Raw genomic sequence first — 19,580 nt, 5'->3', positions numbered from 1 at the left:
ACAGTGACTCGAGAGTTTAGTGATTCAGATCATCAGAACTAGCAATGGTTAGAGAGGTAGCAGTTTTAAGCAAGCGCAGAGATGAAGGAAAAGGAGGGGAACAATATGTGGGTCAAGTGGATTGGCCATGCTAAATTGATCCTATGGGTGGAGTTTTCCCGTTCCGCCAGTTCCGGGAATCATAGTGTTCAAGGGGCGGGGGAGGGGGTGTGGGAGGCGGGGGGAGGCACCTTGCAAAGGTCCGTTGACCTCGAACGGGATTTTCCAGTCTTGCGGTGAGCGTGGCCAGACAATCCCGCCCTTAGTGCCAGGGAGATTAGCAGGGTAAATACGTGAGGCTACGGAGATAGGGGGTCTGGGTGGGATTGTTGTTGGTGCAGGGTCGATGGGCTGAATGGCCTCCTCCTGCACTACTGTTAAGATTCTGTCTTTCTAAGTCTTGTGATGGGGCAGTTGACAGGAGGGATTAAATGACAAAGGGAATGATGGCAAAAGGCCAACGTGGATGGTATTAGGACAAGAATGAAACAAAAGACGGGTCTGGCGAAGGTGTAAACAGCGGAACCATTGCTAATAGCTGCTGTCAGGGAATTATGGGAGCTGAGGTTCTGATCTGAAGTTGTTGAACTCGGTGTTGGGAGTTGAAGTTAAAACCGTTTGTTGTAGTTCTTCCGGGTTTCTCAGGATTTGTGAATTACTTACGTTCACACCTGAGTTTGGGTCGGTTCCAGACCCCATTCTTCGGGCAGATCAGCTTGTTGAAACCCAGTCCTCTGTACCCAGAGTGGCAGGAATACACCACCTCTTCCCCAGGTTCATACACCCTTTTTCCATTCATAACATTGGCATTGTTCACTTGTGGTGGTCTGCCGCAGGCTGGAGGCAAGGGGAGAAAGCCGCTGTGATTTTCAGTGCAACATATTTTTATTTGTTTCAATGTATTTCTTCCCTGCCTTTCAGGATTCCCATCCCAACATTTGCAACGGAGGGAAGTTGAAAAAATGGAATTGGGAAAGGCCATTCTGTCCATTTCATTCATTCATCCAACAGCCACGTTTAACAACATGGACTCCACTCAACTCATTTCATCAGCAGAGGTAGGTAATGCCTACAAAGAAATTTCTCATCTTGAAAAGAAAGTTAATAAAAAGGCATTTGAATTTTCAATAGGCCAACACTTACCCAATACTTACCAAAATAATTAGCCTCCTGTGTCCAACAGTCTCACCCAATCACCCCAATTCCCAAAGACTATGGCCAGACTTTTACCACCGGAGTCAGGGCGGGTGAGGTTCGCAGAAGGGCATTCTCCGTTGGCCTCGGGGTGGGATTCTACAAGCCTCGGGCAGGAGAGGTGGTAAAATTCCAGCAAATGTTTTCGCCCAGAGAATGGTCAGCCTGTGGAATTCGCTACCAGAGAAAGTAGTTGAGGCCAAAACATTGTGGGCCGGATTTTCCAGCCGCGCTCACCCCAAGGCCAGGAATTCCCGCACGAGGTCAACAGGTATTTGCATAGTCCGTCCCCACCCCTGTCCGCTACGATTCCCGCTGTGGGCGGGATGGTAAAATTACACCCTGTGTGTTTTCAAGAAGCAGTTAGATATAGCACTTAAGGTGAAAGGGATCAAAGAATATGGGGGGAAGTCAGGATCTGGCTGTGGAGTTGGATGATCAGCCTTGATCATAATGAGTTAGCAGAGCAGGCTCAAAGGGCTGAATGGCCTCATCCTGCTTCTATTTTCTATGTTTCCATGCATCCTGCAACAATCACCCACACACCAGACACCAGAATCCACCATCACCCCCACCACACGTCAATTCCCCATCCCCCACCATACACCAATCCCCACTGCCCCCCACCACACATCAACCATCCCACCCCCTACCTTACACCAAGCCCCCTTCATCACACATCAATCCCTCAACCCCCACCAAATGCCCATTAACGCCTCCACCACACACCAACACCCGAGCACCAAACATCAGCCCTCCCCCCAGGCCCCCACACACCAACTCCCACAACACCCCAACTCCCCACCCACCACACACCACCCGATGGGGCCCAATTAAGGGCCGCTCCACTTCTGGCCCCATGAGCACTTTGCTCGCATCAGAGGACAATTGGACAATGCTAATTGGTTGCTGCCACTGAAACGCCTCCCCCAGGGATCCACCACCCAGTAGCGTCGGGTCAGTTCCCGCTTTCGGCCCCAGCCGTGGGACTTCAGCCTTTGTCAAGAGATTCAACCCTTCATCTTGTAGCTTCAACCCACTCTGACTGAGTGTATTTCCTTACCCTTTTCATGCAAAAACTCAGGTATTCCGTCACCTCACTCTGTTTCTCCCTTAGTTTAGAATCCTGTCCAAAGGAAGACACTTCCAAGGGTGTAATATTCCCTCAAGAATACATAACAGCATCAGCCAAGGTTATGTGCTCAGGTCCCAGAGTGGAAGTGTCCTCAGCAACAATCACCCACACACCAGACACCAAAATCCACCAGCACCCTCACCACACATCAATTCCCCACCATACACCAACCCCCACTGCCCCCCACCACACATCAACAACTCCATCCCCTACCTCATACCGACCCCACACTAACTCAGAAGTGGGAATGCTGCCAGTTGAGTTGTATAAAGTCTTGGACCCCGACATTCATTCTGCCCTGATTAATTGCTGACATCTTCTCCGGAGCCTTCAACATGTCATCGATGAAGACGAACATCTCGCCAAGGCCATCCCCACACTCCCACTTCTTGCCTTCAAACAACCGCACAACCTCAAACAGACCATTGTCCGCAGCAAACTACCCAACCTTCAGGAGAACAGTGACCACAACACCACACAACCCTGCCACAGCAACCTCTGCAAGACGTGCCAGATCATCGACACAAATGCCATCATCTCACATGAGAAAACCATCCACCAGGTATACGGTACATATTCTTGCAACTCGGCCAACGTTGTCTACCTGATACGCTGCAGGAAAGAATGTCCCGAGGCATGGTACATTGGGGAGACCATGCAGACACTATGACAACAGATGAATGGACACTGCTCGACAATCACCAAGCAGGAGTGTTCCCTTCCTGTCGGGGAACACTTCAGCAGTCAAGGGCATGCAGCCTCTGATCTTCGGGTAAGTGTTCTCCAAGGCTGCCTTCACGACACACGACAACGCAGAATCGCCAAGCAAGAACTGCCAAGTTCCACACACATGAGGACGGCCTCAACCAGGACCTTGGGTTCATGTCACACTATCTGTAACCCCCCATAACTTGCCTGGGCTTGCAAAATCTCACTAACTGTCCTGGCTGGAGACAATTCACACCTCTTTAACCTGTGCTTAACCCTCTCTCCACTCGCATTGTGTGCACCTGTAAAGACTCGCATTCCAACCATTATCTTGTAAATTGAGTCTGTGTCTACGTATGCCCTGTTTGTGAACCCAACTCTTCACTCACCTGAAGAAGGAGCAACGCTCCGAAAGCTCGTGCTACCAAATAAACCTGTTGAACTTTAACCTGGTGTTGTGAGACTTCTTACTGTGCCTACCCCAGTCCAAGGCCGGCATCTCCACATCATAATTGCATTCCAACCACTGGCTAAAAGCTGACTCACTACTCTTCCTTTTGGACACAGTGATCTCTGCACATTCATTTTCCCTCCATTTTTTATTTAATATGCCTCATCAGGAAGTCCTTGTCCTTTTCCCTCATTGGGAAGTGATTGCATGAGGATTTGCAGGTGTCCACCCACTTCCTCGGATTTCAGACAGCTGTGAATGGAACAAAGTCTTGATGGGTCAACTCAAGTAGGATGACCGAGGCACCCCTAATCTCACAGCTACACCAGTGAAGTAAACTGGAATATCTGAATATCTAGATTATTGGGCTGTGAATGTAATGAAAGCGAGTTTCAATAAGAGATCATTTGTGCTCCGAATGTGAAGTCAGGATAAAGGATCAGCCATTTAATGCTGGTATGAAGAGAAATCTCTTCACTTCTTCTAATCTTTGGAATTCTCTACGCCAGTGGGCTGTGCTTGCTCAGCCAGTTGTTGAGTTTATTCAAGACTGAGATTGATAGCGAATCGAGCAACGTGGAATAGTGCAGGAAAGTGGAGTTGATGGGGAAATTTGGCCGTGGTCGTGTTGAAGCGTGAAGCTGGCTTGAGGAGCTGAATGGTGCACTCTTTATGTCCTTAGGTTCATGAAACCAAGACCAATGATTAAAAATTCATGAGCTACTCTGTTCAGATTTTCCATTTGCATTTAGACCACAAGACCATAAGACCATAAGATATACAAACAGAATTAGGCCACTCGGCCCATCGAGTCTGCTCAATCATGGCTGATATTTTTCTCATCCCCATTCTCCTGCCTTTTCCCCATAACCCCTGATTGCCTTATTAATCAAGAACCTATCTATCTCTGTCTTAAAGACACTCAATGACCTGGCCTCCACAGCCTTCTGCGGCAAAGAGTTTCACAGATTCACCACTCTCTGGCTGAAGAAATTCCTCCTCATCTCTGTTTTAAAGGATCGTCCCTTTAGCCTGGGGTTGTGCCCTCTGGTTCTAGTTTTTCATAAGATCATAAGAATTACGATCAGGTGTAAGCCATTTTTGTCGTTTATCTTTCTTTCTTTCTCTTTTCTCTCTCCAACACTGATTATTTGTTGCCCTTGACTGCTGTGGGAGGCAAGGGAAGAGATTGCAGGGGCTCTGACCCAAATTTTCACTTCCTCTCTGGCCACGGGAGAGATGCCAGAGGACTGGAGAACAGCTAAAGTGGTTCTGCCCTTTAAGAAGGGTTGTAGAGATAAACCAGGAAACTACCAACCAGTGAGTCTCACGTCAGTGGTAGGGAAACTATCAGAGAAACTTCTGAAGGAGAACATCTACCTCCATTTGGAGAGGCAAAGCTTGATCAGGGATAATCAGCATGGCTTCATCAGAGGGAGGTCATGCCTAACAAATTTGATTTAATTTTTTGAAGAGGTGACCAGGTGTGTAGATGAGGGTCGTGCAGTCGATGTAGTTTATATGGATTTCAGCAAAGCCTTTGACAAGGTCCCACATGGAAGACATGTAAAGAAGGTAAATTCACATGGGATACAGGGTAGTTTGATAAAGTGGATTCAAAATTGGTTCAGTTGTAGGAGACAGAGGGTGATGACAGAAGGCTGCTTTAGTGACTGGAAGTCAGTGTCCAGTGGCGCACCACAGGGATCTGTGTTGGGTCCCCTATTATTCACCATTTATATAAATGACATTAATGACTATGTGGGGGGTAGGATTAGTAAGTTTGCAGATGACACAAAGATTGGCCGGGTGGTTAACAGTGAGACAGAGTGTCTTGGGTTACAATAAGATATAGACGGATTGGTCAAATGGGCAGATAAGTGGCAGATGGAATTTAGTCCTGAAAAGTGTGAGGTGATACACTTTGGAAGGAGTAACTTGACAAGGAAGAACGCAATGAATGGTAGGACACTAGGAAGTTCTGTGGAACAAAGGGACCTTGGCGTGTTTGTCCACAGATCTCTGAAGGCACGAGGGCATGTTAGTAAGGTGGTGAGAAAGGCATATGGGACACTTGCCTTTATCAATCGAGGCATCGATTACAAAAGCAGGGAAGTCATGTTGGAATTGCATAAAACTTCGGTGAGACCACAATGAGAGTGCTGTGTGCGGTTCTGGTCACCACATTATCGGAAGGGTGTGATTGCACTGGAGGGAGCACAGAGGAGATTCATCAGGATTCTGCATGGAATGGAACATTTAAGCTATGAAGAGAGGTTGGGTAGGCTTGGGTTGTTTTTGCTGGAGCAGAGAAGACTGAGGGGCGACCTGATCGAGGTGTACAAGATTATAAAGGACATGGGCAGAAAGGACAGTTTATTTATGGTCACAAATAGGCTTACATTAACACTGCAATGAGGTTACTGTGAAAATTCCCGAGTTGCCACATTCCGGCACCCATTCAGGTACACTGAGGGAGAATTTATCATGGCCAATGCACCTAACCAGCGCATCTTTCGGACTGTGGGAGGAAACCGGAGTGCCCGGAGGAAACCCGCGCAGACACAGAGAGAACGTGCAGACTCCGCACAGACAGTGACCCAAGCTGGGAATTAAACCCGGGTCCTTGACGCTGTGAGGTAACAGTGCCAACCACTGTGTTACCTATGGAGTGGATAAGGAACAGCTGTTCCCCTTAGTTGAAGGGTCAGTCACGAGGGGACATAGGTTCAAGGTGAGGGGCAGGAGGTTTAGGGGGGATGTGAGGAAAATATTTTTTACCCAGAAGGTGGTGACGGCCTGGAATGTGCTGCCTGGGAGGGTGGTAGAGGCGGGATGCCTCACCTCCTTTAAAATGTATCTGGGTGAGCACTTGGCACATCATAACATTCAGGGCTATGGGCCAAGTGCTGGCAGATGGGATTAGGTGGGAGTTCAGGTGTTTCTAATATATCAGTGCGGACTCGATGGGCTGAAGGGGCTCTTCTGGGTTGTATGATTCTATGATTCCGTGGTTTATTTGATTCCCGCTTCCATTTCTCTCTCCCTGTTTCCCTATCATTCTCTCATTATGGCTTCCCTTTATTTTTGGATTAATTTCTCTCCATGATTATCTTTTTCCATTATTTACATTCTTAGTCCCTCACATTGCACTGACATTTTAGCAGCAATAAGGAAATTATTAAAGAAATCCCAGTGTCCGGGGACAAGAAAACTCGTTCCTGTTCCGAGGATCTTTACTCTGCTGGGATTTGGTGCTGAACTTCATCTGCATTTTCAAATCCTTTCATTGCAAAAATAAATTTGCAAACAGCGGAATATCTGCTTCAATTTGACCTTTTACATGTTTTAACATTTACCAATAAATGTCACAAGGACAGGCTGACCTTTGAAGGAGTTCTGCTTGTTCATTTTGGGTTCTGTTTGTGATTGCTAAAACAAAACAGGTGAGTTAGTGCAATGCATTGGAATGGCAATCTGTTTCATTGACAATTCCAGTTCCAGGGACAAATCTCTACAATTGGCAAAGCTTCCGTTTACACTTGTTAAAATAGGACATAAGAACAGAAGGAACAGGAGAAGGCAGAAGACCATTTGACCTCTTGATCTATAAGATAATGACCAAACTTCTATCTCAGCTACACTTCAAGTTTGAGTTTATTTATTATTGTCGCAAGTAGGCTTATAGTAACACTGCAATGAAGTTACTGTGAAAATCCCCCGGTCACCACACTCCGGCATCTGCTCGGGTACACTGAGGGAGAATTTAGCATGGCCAATGCACCTAACCTTACCACGCTATTCTCATATCCCTTAGTGTTCTTAAGATCCAAAAATATGTCATAGAATCATAGAATCCCTACAGTGCAGAAGAAGGCCATTCAGCCCATCGAGTCTGCACCGATCACATTTCCACCCAGAGCCTATTCCCGTAACCCCTCAGATTTACCCTGCTAATCCCCCTGACACTAGGGTTAATTTATCATGGCCAATCAACCTAACCTGCACATCTTTGGAATGTGGGAGGAAACTGGAGGACCCGGAGGAAACCCACGCAGACATGGGGGAGAATGTGCAAACTCCACACAGACAGTGACCCGAGGCCGGAATTGAACCTGGGTCCCTGGCGCTGTGATCTCTGATGTTGATCTCTGATTTGAGTTTATTTAATGACTGAGCACCTACAGCGTGGGTGAGGCAGACAATTCCAAAGGTTCACAACTCTTCGAATGAAAATAATTCTCCTCCTCCCCATCTTATCCCGAAACTATGACTGTTAGTTTTAGATTCATCAGCCAGGAGAAACACTCTCCCTTCAACATCAAGCTCCATGTAGGTTTTCTATGTTCTCTTTTGGCTGTGTCTCTGAGTCAGAAGGTTCCTGGTTCTAGTCCTAGTGCAAAGCTCAAGCACAATCAAGGCGGGCACTCCAGTGCAGTACTAAAGGAGTGCTACACTGTCAGCGGTGCTATCTTTCAGATCAGATGTTAAACCAAGGTCTCACCTGCCTGTTTGAGTGGATGGGCAGCACGGTAGCGCAGTGGTTAGCACTGCTGCTTCACAGTGCCAGGGACCCGGGTTCGATTCCCGGCTTGGGTCACTGTCTGTGTGGAGTTTGCACATTCTCCCGTGTCTGCGTGGGTTTCCTCCAGGAGCTCCGGTTTCCTCCCACAGTCAGAAAGACGTGCTGGTTAGGTGCATTGACCTGAACAGGCGCCAGAATGTGGCGACCTGGGGAATTTCACAGTAACTTCACTGCAGTGTTAATGTAAGCCTTAGAAATCATAGAAATTAAAGGGACCCTACAGTGCAGAAAGAGGCCATTGGGCCCATCAAGTCTGCACCGACCACAATCCCACCCAGGCCCTACCCCCATATCCCTACACATTTACCCACTAATCCCTCTAACCCACGCATCTCAGGACACCAAGGGGCAATTTTAACATGGCCAATCAACCTAACCCACACATCTTTGGACTGTGGGAGGAAACCGGAGCACCCGGAGGAAACCCACGCAGACACGAGGAGAATGTGCAAACTCCACACAGACAGTGACCCAAGCCAGGAATCGAACCCAGGTCCCTGGAGCTGTAAAGCAGTAGTGCTAACACTGTGCTACCGTGCCTTACTTGTGACTAATAAATAAACTTTAACATTAACTTACGTAAAAGAACGCATGGCACTATTCCGAGGAAGAGCAGGACTGTTAGAATCCATACAGTGCTGAAAGAGGCCATTCAGCCCATCGAGTCTACGCCAACTCCGAAAGAGTGTCTCACCCAGGTGCCTCCCCTCTATCCTATTCCCATAACCCCACACATTTACCACGGCTAATCCACCTAACCTACACATCTTGGGACATTAAGGGGCAACTTAGCATGGCCAATCCACCTAGCCCGCACATCTTTGGACTGTGGGAGGGAATTGGAGCAACTGGAAGAAACCCACACAGATACGGGGAGAACATGCAAACTCCACACAGACAGTCACCCAAGGCTGGAATTGAACCCGGCGCCCTGGTGCTGTGAGGCAGCAGTGCCATCCCAGTGGCAGTGGTTATTCCCAGTGTGCTGGCCAATAATTATCCCTCAACCAATCTCACAAGATTACCCAGTCATTGTCACATTGCTGTTTTTGGGAGTTTGCTATACTCACTGGCCACCGCATTTCCTGCATTAAAACAGTGACAACTTTCAAAAGTACTTCATTGGCTGTGAAGTGCTTTTGAATGAAGTACAAAGTGCTTTCTTTGCTTTATAAACTCCGGGGAGTAACGGCCCAGTCTACTAATTTTCCCTTTATAGAACAATAAAACAATTCCAGGAGTCCAGCAAACCTTTCTCGGACTCCCTCTACCCAAGTATCTCTTTCGTTGGGCACATTATAATATATCATATCATGCAATACATCGTGACAGAACAGCCAGCAACCAGATAGGAAACATCCTATGGTGCACAGGGATAGAAAATAAGAATGTAATTCATGCATTTTCGATTTGCATCACCACCTCTCCCGGTTGTGTGAGTACAGCCCAACAAAGGAAACTAAATAGTTTTAAGATTCGCTTGCCCTGCCCCGAGAGAGTTCTCAATATTCGCCCAGCCCATTGGGAAGAGGGTTTGGATTACGATTCACAGCACATTTCCCAATGTCAGTTTACAAAGGGCCCCGACTAGATACCTGTCATCCTGCCAGTCTATTCCCGCTTGGTTAGCAAATTGTTTGAAAAGCAGGAGACAGAGAGTCGGAGTAATGGGCAGATACTCAAATTGGTAGAATGTGACTCGCTGATTTCCACATGCTGTGTTGCAGCTTCAACTGAATTTATTCATCAATTAAATGATGGGTTGAAAGCCACATATCCAAGTTTGCTGATGACACAAAGATAGGCAGTATTCTAAGCAGTGTAGATGGAAGCAAGGGTGGCACAGCGGCACAATGGTTAGCACTGCTGCCTCTCAGCGCCAGGGACCCGGGTTCAATTCCAGCCTAGGGTGACTGTCTGTGTGGAGTTTGCACATTCTCCCCGTGTCTGCGTGGGTTTCCTCCGGGTGCTCCGGGATTCCTCCCACAGTCCAAAGATGTGCGGGTTAGGTTTATTGGCCATGCTAAATTGCCCCTTAGTTTGTTTGTGAGTATGAGTTGTGTAATGCCTCTGGCGACAGGCTAGCAACCTGTTCCAGAAATAATTAGCTACAGAAACAGACAAAAGTCTGACCTATGCAATATCAGGATGTGGGAAGGTTGAGAGAGAGAGTTGGAAGCAAAAAATTACAGAGATATTTATAGATTAAGTGAATAGACAAAATAACTTCAGTGTTAAATCATCCACTTTGGACTATATATAAAAGCCTTGATCACCCTACATGGTGAAAAGTGAGAAATTGTAGAGGCAAAATGGAGAAAGAGACTTGTGGTCCAGGCGGATAAATGACTAAATGTCATAAACTGGTGCAGGATATAATCAAAAGGATGATCGAATGCTGGCCGTTGACAAGGGGCGGCACGGTGGCACGGTGGTTAGCGCTGCTGCCTCACAGCGCCAGGGACCCGAGTTCAATTCCGGCCTCGGGTCACTGCCTGTGCGGAGTTTGCACGTTCTCCCCGTGTCTGCGGTGGGTTACCTTCCGAGTGCTCCGATTTCCTCCCACACTCCAAAGATGTGTGGGTCAGGTGGATTGGCCATGCTAAATTGACCCTTAGTGTCAGGGGCATTAGCAGGGTAAATACATGGGATACGGGGATAGGGCCTGGGTGGCATTGTTGTCGGTGCAGACTCAATGGGCCGAATGGCCTTCTTCTGCACTGTAGGGATTCTATGATTCTTTGAAGAATACAAGGGGTTGGTAACCTTGCTTCAGTTGTATGAAGTGCTGGTTAGGCAACCCATGGAAGCAGCTCTGGGCACCACACCTTTGGAAGGATATATATTGGCTTTAGAGGAAGGCAGCATAAATTTATTAGAATGATAACTGGACTGTAAAGATTAACTTAAAAGTAGAGATTACACAAACTGTGGTTGTGTTCCCTGGTATTTAGAACACGAAAGAATAATCTGATTGAAGTTCTCAAGATTTCTTTCTTCATTTGTGGGACATGAGTGTTGCCGGCTGGGCCAACATTTGTTCCCCATCCCTAATTGTCCGTGACCTGAGCATCTGGTGCAGCCATTTCAGAGGGCAGTTGAGAGTCAACCACATTCTCTGGGGTCACATGTAGGCCAGACCAGGTAAGGACAGCAGATTTCCCTGACTAAAGGACATCAGTGAACCAAATGGGTTTTTCCAACCAACAATCGGCAGTAGTTTCACGATCGTCAGTAGATTCTTAATTCCCGATATCTTTTATTGAATTCAAATTCCACCATCTGCTGTGGTGGGATTCGAACCCGGCTCCCCAGAACATTGGCTGAGGAATTCATAGGATAGATCGAGAGAAACTACTTCTGCTGGTCGGAGAGACTGGGACTGGGGGAACAAGCCTAAAAATTGGAGCCAGGCCTTTCAGGAATTAAGTTAGGAAACAGTGAGAATTAAGTTAGGAAACAGCACGGGCAAAGGGAGGCAGAGGTTTGCAACTCTCTTCTGCAAGTGGTAGCTGTTACTAGATCAGCTGTTCATTATAAAATGAAAGGGATTAAGAGATTTGGGATGGAGTTGGGTTCATGGAGTTAGGTTGCAGATCAACCATAATCACATTGAGTGGCAGATCAGGCTCCAACTGCTAAATGGCTTCCTCCTGAACCTGTTCCACGGGAATGGTATGTGATGCTGAAGGTATAAAGGATAAAAGTAATGTCTTTTTTTATTAGCCAATAAAAAGCTCTAAAAATAATGAAACTTTAAGGGATCAGTTTCCCAAAGTGCTGGGGGTTTAAAGTAAAAGTTTATTTATTAGTGTCACAAGTAAGGTTTACATTAACACTGCAATGAAGTTACTGTGAAAATCCCCTAGTCGCCACACTCCGGCACCTGTTCGGGTTACACTGAGGGAGAATTTAGCACGGGCCAATGCACCCTAACCAGCACGTGTTTCGGACTGTGGGAGGAAACCGGAGCACCCGGAGGAAACCCACGCAGACATGGGGAGAACGTGCAGACTCCACACAGACAGTGACCCGAGCCGGGAATTGAACCCGGGTCCCTGGCGCTGTGAGGCAGCAGTGCTAACCACTGTGCCGCCTCCAGTTAAACAACGTCTGAGCCATGCAGAACAACAAGGTCCCAACTTCAATCTTGTGTATGGACAGCACTTGAATTAGCTGTTCTTCGACAGAGTAACAGTGGAGGGAGTTACAAGGAACTACAAAGAGTTGTGAATGAAGCCCAGTCCATCACGCAAACCAGCCTGCCATCCATTGACACTGTCTACACTTCCCGCTGCCTCAGAAAAGCGGCCAGCATAATTAAAGACCCCACGCACCCCGGACATTCTCTCTTCCACCTTCTTCCTTCGGGAAAAAGATCCCAAAGTCTGAGGCCACGTACCAACCAACTCAAGAACAGCTTCTTCCCTGCTGCCATCAGACTTTTGAATGGACTTACCTCGCATTAAGTTGATCTTTCTCTACACCTTAGCTATGACTGTAACACTACATTCTGCACTCTCTCCTTTCCTTCTGTATGAACAGTATGCTCTGTCTGTATAGTGCGCAAGAAACAATACTTTTCACTGTGTACTAATACATGTGACAATAATAAATCAAATCAAATCAAAGTTAGTCTGAGTGTCCTTGGACTTGATCATTATCTAATTGGTACCATGCATGAGCAGAGATTGAATGAGGACAGGACTCAGCACAGCTACGATGCAGACCATTATCATCGAATAGAATCCCTACAGTACAGCAGAGGCCATTTGGCCCAAAGCGTCTGCACTTACAGAGAGTATCTTTCCCAGGCCCTCTCCCCCACCCTATCCCTGTAATCCCACACATTTACCAAGGCTAATCCCGCTTACCCACACATCTTTGGACACTAAGGGGCAATTTAGCATGGCCAGTCCACCTAACCTGCACATCTTTGGACTGTGGGAGGAAACTGGGGCACCCAGAGGAAATCCACACAGACACGGAGAGAACGTGCAAACCCCACACAGATAGTCACCCAAGAATGGAATTGAACCCGGCTCCCTGGCGCAGTGAGGCAGCAAAGCTATCACTGTGCCACCCTTAACTATCCTGACTGATTGGTACTCACTAGCTACGCTCCCACACAACTGATGGTCAATTTGGTCAGGTACTTGTCCCAGACAGAATACAGCAAGGACTCTGCGCCCTCTGGAGAGAATCAGAAAGAGAAATTGAGAGAAAAGGGAGGGCAGAAAGTTCATTAAAGTTTTTACCTGCTGAAACATATTCACAAAAACACAGTTGATAAACCAAAGCAAGGAGGAAATATTTGGTAATCATTTTCGCGAAAGCTGAAATGTAGAGGCCACAAAACGAACGGTTGTTCTTGCAGCTGGATCCCAATGCTCTGGAAATCTGACGTGATCAGAGGGGTTGTTTCTATCCCAAACACTCGATTAAACCAATAGAGAAATAGGTTACTGACCGTGGAAATGTAAAAATGCAAATCACCTCTGGATGACATTGTGAAACTTCTGATTTGGGTATTTCTCAATCCGCACACACCCCAGAGCAGAGAGGGGGCAGCTTTGGAAGTTTGAGTGTTGCGATCTGAATGTCCGAGCTCTCTCAGAACATTCACATGGTCAGTCAAAGATAGAAAACTTCTGGGAAGCTGAAATAAACATCAAATACTGGGAGAGGAAGACAGGCCAGTTAGAATCTGAGTTAAAGGAAATCCATTCACGTTTAAGGGTGGAGTCAATAGAATCATTGAATCCCTACAATGATTCAGAAGGAGGCCATTCAGCCCATCGAACCTGCACCGACCACAATCCCACCCAGGCCCTATCCCTGTAACCCCATCTATTCATCCTGCTAATCCCCCTAAACTATACATCTTGGGACACTAGGGGCAATTTAGCATGGCCAATCAACTTAACCCGCGCATCTTTGGATTGTGGGAGGAAACCGGAGGAAACCCACACAGACACGGAGAATGTACAAATTCCACACAATCACCCAAGACCGGACTTGAACCCGGGTCCCTGGCACTCTGAGGTAGCAATGCTAACCACTGTGCCACCGTGCCATCAACTCTTCTCAGAACATCAATGCATGACCTTTTCTCCAACTACTGATCTCCAGTGTATTTCCAATAAATTCTGTTGTGAATTAAGAAGGCAGATTCAATGTGATTAGTTTTGTATTTGATTATGTCTGACTGTTAACAAGATCGACGCTTGTCTAAGGTATTCTGATTGTAACATGAACAGTAATGGGTAAAAATGGTGGTGAATTTAACTTCTGCTGATAAATCAGGAATAAAAGTAATGATGACCATTAAACTATTGGGTTGTCGTAAAATAAAAACATCTGGTTCACTAATGTCCTTTAGGAGAGGAAATCCTCCATTCTTACGTGAACGTGGAGGCTTTGGAGAGAGTACAGAAAAGGTTTACCAGGATGTTGCCTGGTATGGAGGGTATTAGCAATGAGGAGAGATTGCATAAACTGGGATTGTTCTCCCTGGAAAGTTCTCCCTGAGAGGCGACCTGATCGAAGTTTATAAAATTATGAGGGGCATAGATAGGGTGAACGGAAGTTTTTTTCCCAGGGTGGAAATGACAATTACAAGAGGGCACAAGTTCAAGGTAAAGGGGGGAAAAGTTCAATGGAGATGTGCGGGGGAAGTTTTTTACACAGAGGGTGGTGGGGGCCTGGAATGCACTGCCACGTGAGGTGGTTGAGGCAGACATGTTAGCGACATTTAAGACTTAGCTGGACAGACACATGAACAGGCGGGGTGTAGAGGGATACAAAGAACAAAGAGAACAAAGAACAAAGAACAGTACAGCACAGGAAACAGGCCCTTCGGCCCTCCAAGCCTGTGCCGCTCCTTGGTCCAACGAGACCAATCGTTTGTATCCCTCCATTCCCAGGCTGCTCATGTGACTATCCAGGTAAGTCTTAAACGATGTCAGCGTGCCTGCCTCCACCACCCTACTTGGCAGCGCATTCCAGGCCCCCACCACCCTCTGTGTAAAAAACGTCCCTCTGATGTCTGAGTTATACTTCGCCCCTCTCACCTTGAGCCCGTGACCCCTCGTGATTGTCACCTCCGACCTGGGAAAAAGCTTCCCACTGTTCACCCTATCTATACCCTTCATAATCTTGTATACCTCTATTAGATCTCCCCTCATTCTCCGTCTTTCCAAGGAGAACAACCCCAGTCTACCCAATCTCTCCTCATAGCTAAGACCCTCCATACCAGGCAACATCCTGGTAAACCTTCTCTGCACTCTCTCCAATGCCTCCACGTCCTTCTGGTAGTGCGGCGACCAGAACTGGACGCAGTACTCCAAATGTGGCCTAACCAGCGTTCTATACAGCTGCATCATCAGACTCCAGCTTTTATACTCTATACCCCGTCCTATAAAGGCAAGCATACCATATGCCTTCTTCACCACCTTCTCCACCTGTGTTGCCACCTTCAATGATTTGTGGACTTGCACACCTAGGTCCCTCTGTGTTTCTATACTCCTGATGACTCTGCCATTTATTGTATAACTCCTCCCTACATTATTTCTTCCAAAATGCATCACTTCGCATTTATCCGGATTAAATTCCATCTGCCACCTCTCCGCCCAATTTTCCAGCCTATCTATATCCTGCTGTATTGCCCGACAATGCTCTTCGCTATCCGCAATTCCAGCCATCTTCGTGTCATCCGCAAACTTGCTGATTACACCAGTTACACCTTCTTCCAAATCATTTATATATATCACAAATAGCAGAGGTCCCAGTACAGAGCCCTGCGGAACACCACTGGTCACAGACCTCCAGCCGGAAAAAGACCCTTCGACCACTACCCTCTGTCTCCTATGGCCAAGCCAGTTCTCCACCCATCGAGCCACTTGTCCTTGTATCCCATGAGCCTTAACCTTCTTAACCAACCTGCCATGTGGGACTTTGTCAAATGCCTTACTGAAATCCATATAGACGACATCCACGGCCCTTCCTTCATCAACCGTTTTTGTCACAAGTGGTTGTCTAGATAGGACAATGCGATCAGTGCAGGCTCGGTGGGCCGAAGGGCCTGTTCCTGTGCTGTACTGTTCTTTATTCTTACCTGCTCTGGCCTACATGTCGGCCCACCCACAGAATTTTTCTTTTTATTTATTTGTGGAACATGGGCGTCACTGGCTGACCAGCATTTATTGTCCATCCCTAGTTGCCTGAGGGCAGTTGAGAGTCAACCACATTGCTGTGGTTCTGGAGTCACATGTAGGCCAGACTAGGTAAGGACGGCAGATTTCCTTCCCGAAAGGACATTAGTGAATCAGATGGATTTTTCTGACAATCGTTTCATGGTCATCAGTAGATTCTTAGGGCAGGACTTTCTGGCTTTGCTCGCCCCGAAACCGGAAAATTCCATCTGAGGTCAACGGACCTTTTCATGGTCCGCCCCTCACCCGCTCCGATTCCTGTGGTGGGCAGAACAGAAAAATTAACGCCTTAATTCCAGATTATTTTTTATTGAATTCAAATTCCACCATCTGCTGTGGCGGGATTCAAACCCAGGTCCCCAGAACATTAGCTGAGTTTCTGGATTAATATTCTAGTGATAAAACCACTAGGCCATCACCACGCCATCAACAATTGTGCTCAACAACACTTAAGGATGGGTAATGAATGCTGGCCTGGCCAGTGATGCCTAAATCTTGCAAAAGGATATTTTACAAAAAGTTAAACTCTCATATTAAATTTCAGTTCTAAACTGTCAGCCAACTGCCTGTGTCACTCACTCATAAGCACTCTCTCCTTTCCTTCTCTATGAACGGTATGCATTTTGTCTGTATAGCGTGCATAGAACATAGAACATAGAACATTACAGCGCAGAACAGGCCCTTCGGCCCACGATGTTGCACCGACCAGTTAAAAAAAAACTGTGACCCTCCAACCTAAACCAATTTCTTTTCGTCCATGAACCTATCTACGGATCTCTTAAACGCCCCCAAACTAGGCGCATTTACTACTGATGCTGGCAGGGCATTCCAATCCCTCACCACCCTCTGGGTAAAGAACCTACCCCTGACATCGGTTCTATAACTACCCCCCCTCAATTTAAAGCCATGCCCCCTCGTGCTGGATTTCTCCATCAGAGGAAAAAGGCTATCACTATCCACCCTATCTAAACCTCTAATCATCTTATATGTTTCAATAAGATCCCCTCTTAGCCGCCGCCTTTCCAGCGAAAACAATCCCAAATCCCTCAGCCTCTCCTCATAGGATCTCCCCTCCATACCAGGCAACATCCTGGTAAACCTCCTCTGCACCCTCTCCAAAGCCTCCACATCCTTCCTGTAATGTGGGGACCAGAACTGCACACAGTACTCCAAGTGCGGCCGCACCAGAGTTGTGTACAGTTGCAACATAACGCTACGACTCCTAAATTCAATCCCCCTACCAATAAACGCCAAGACACCATATGCCTTCTTAACAACCTTATCTACTTGATTCCCAACTTTCAGGGATCTATGCACACATACACCTAGATCCCTCTGCTCCTCCACACTATTCAAAGTCCTCCCGTTAGCCCTATACTCAACACATCTGTTATTCCTACCAAAGTGAATTACCTCACACTTCTCCGCATTAAACTCCATCCGCCACCTCTCGGCCCAACTTTGCAACCTGTCTAAGTCTTCCTGCAAACTACGACACCCTTCCTCACTGTCTACCACACCACCGACTTTGGTGTCATCAGCAAATTTGCTAATCCACCCAACTATACCCTCATCCAGATCATTAATAAATATTACAAACAGCAGTGGCCCCAAAACAGATCCCTGAGGTACACCACTTGTAACCGCACTCCATGATGAATATTTACTATCAACCACCACCCTCTGTTTCCTATCCGCTAGCCAATTCCTGATCCAATTTCCTAGATCACCCCCAATCCCATACATCTGCATTTTCTGCAGAAGCCTACCATGGTGAACCTTATCAAACGCCTTACTAAAATCCATATATACCACGTCCACTGCCTTGCCCCCATCCACCTCCTTGGTCACTTTCTCAAAAAACTCAATAAGGTTAGTAAGGCACGACCTACCTGCCACAAAACCATGCTGACTATCACCTATCAATTCATTACTCTCCAAATAACTATAAATCCTATCCCTTATAATTTTTTCCAACATCTTGCCGACAACAGAAGTGAGACTCACCGGTCTATAATTCCCGGGGAAGTCTCTGTTCCCCTTCTTAAACAATGGGACAACATTCGCTAACCTCCAATCTTCTGGTACTATACCAGAGGCCAACGACGACCTGAAGATCAGAGCCAGAGGCTCTGCAATCACTTCTCTTGCCTCCCAGAGAATCCTTGGATAAATCCCATCCGGACCAGGGGATTTATCTATTTTCAGACCCTCCAGAATATCCTGCACATCCTCCTTATCAACTGTAATACTGTCTATTCTACTCCCTTGCAACCCAGTGTCCTCCTCAGCTATATTCATGTCCCCTTGCGTGAACACCGAAGAGAAATATTGGTTCAATGCTTCACCAAGAAACAATACTTTTCACTGTATATTAATACATGTGACAATAATAAATCAAATCAAATCAAATAAAATCATTGTGAGAGGAGATATGATATATTCCAAATGAATGGAGCTGTAATCAGTTGCACTTATCCACCTCTTCCTTGTATTATTAAAAGGGTGCGGAATGGTTGGTAGGGGTGAAACTGAGGGCCCAGGGATCAGAACCTCTTGCTGGGAAGATTTCTGGTAACTGACTGATTTTCCACAGGACAACAACATTTTAGCAATGTTGATTTAACTTAGCGCAAACATTGCATTGCAGAGACAAGGTCCATCACATCAACTTCAGTCAGTCAACACAGGCAATCGCCTAATGGTTAAGAATGGTTATTTATGAAGAACTTTTAACTCTTTAGCAGCTGATCCTGAGTTCCGTGTGTTTCAGAAGGAAGTATCGCGGTCGCTGCTGGTCCGGTTACTTTTCACACAATTTCTCACAAACAGTTTCTGTATTGTGCTCAGTAACACAGATTTGGTGCCATTTTAAAACATCAGCAACACAGGATTGGATGAGCTGATGTTTATGGAGAATGGGGGATGAGAGGCCAGTGAGCAGAGCTATGGAGATAGTAGCACAACAATGATCGCAATACAATGAATGGTCTATTCATTCCTCAGCTTATTACAGCTGCTCTGCTATGAACTGCAACACCTGTGATAACAGAAGGAAAATTACAGCACAGGAACAGGCCCTTCGGTCCTCCAAGATCATGCTGACCGACTGAACTAAAACCCCTACCCTTCCAGGGACCAAATCCCTCCATTCCCATCCTATTCATGTATTTCTCAAGACGCCCCTTAAATGTCACTTTCGTATCTGCTTCCGCTAGCTCCCCCGGCAGCGAGTTCCAGGCACCCACCGCCCTC

At 46.7% G+C, this 19,580-nt stretch overlaps 1 protein-coding gene across 1 annotated transcript in view; it reads right to left on the bottom strand.

The window, feature by feature from the left end:
* Nucleotides 1-13,523, bottom strand: part of LOC144502064 (beta-2-glycoprotein 1-like) — a 46,300-nt gene extending 32,777 nt beyond the window's left edge. Inside the window, exons 1-2 of the mRNA XM_078226071.1 lie at nt 13,371-13,523; nt 703-876 (exon numbers count right to left, since the gene is read on the bottom strand). Of these exons, the coding sequence (XP_078082197.1) occupies nt 703-876; nt 13,371-13,437 (241 nt within the window). The 5' untranslated portion in view covers nt 13,438-13,523. The remainder of the gene's footprint in view (nt 1-702; nt 877-13,370) is intronic.
* Between the last annotated feature and the right edge of the window lie 6,057 nt (nt 13,524-19,580).

This window comes from Mustelus asterias, chromosome 12 (assembly GCF_964213995.1).
Source record: "Mustelus asterias chromosome 12, sMusAst1.hap1.1, whole genome shotgun sequence".
Classification (NCBI taxonomy): Eukaryota; Metazoa; Chordata; class Chondrichthyes; order Carcharhiniformes; family Triakidae; genus Mustelus; species Mustelus asterias.
Note: the sequence above shows the minus strand (reverse complement) of the source record. Positions and strands in the feature narration are given on the sequence as shown.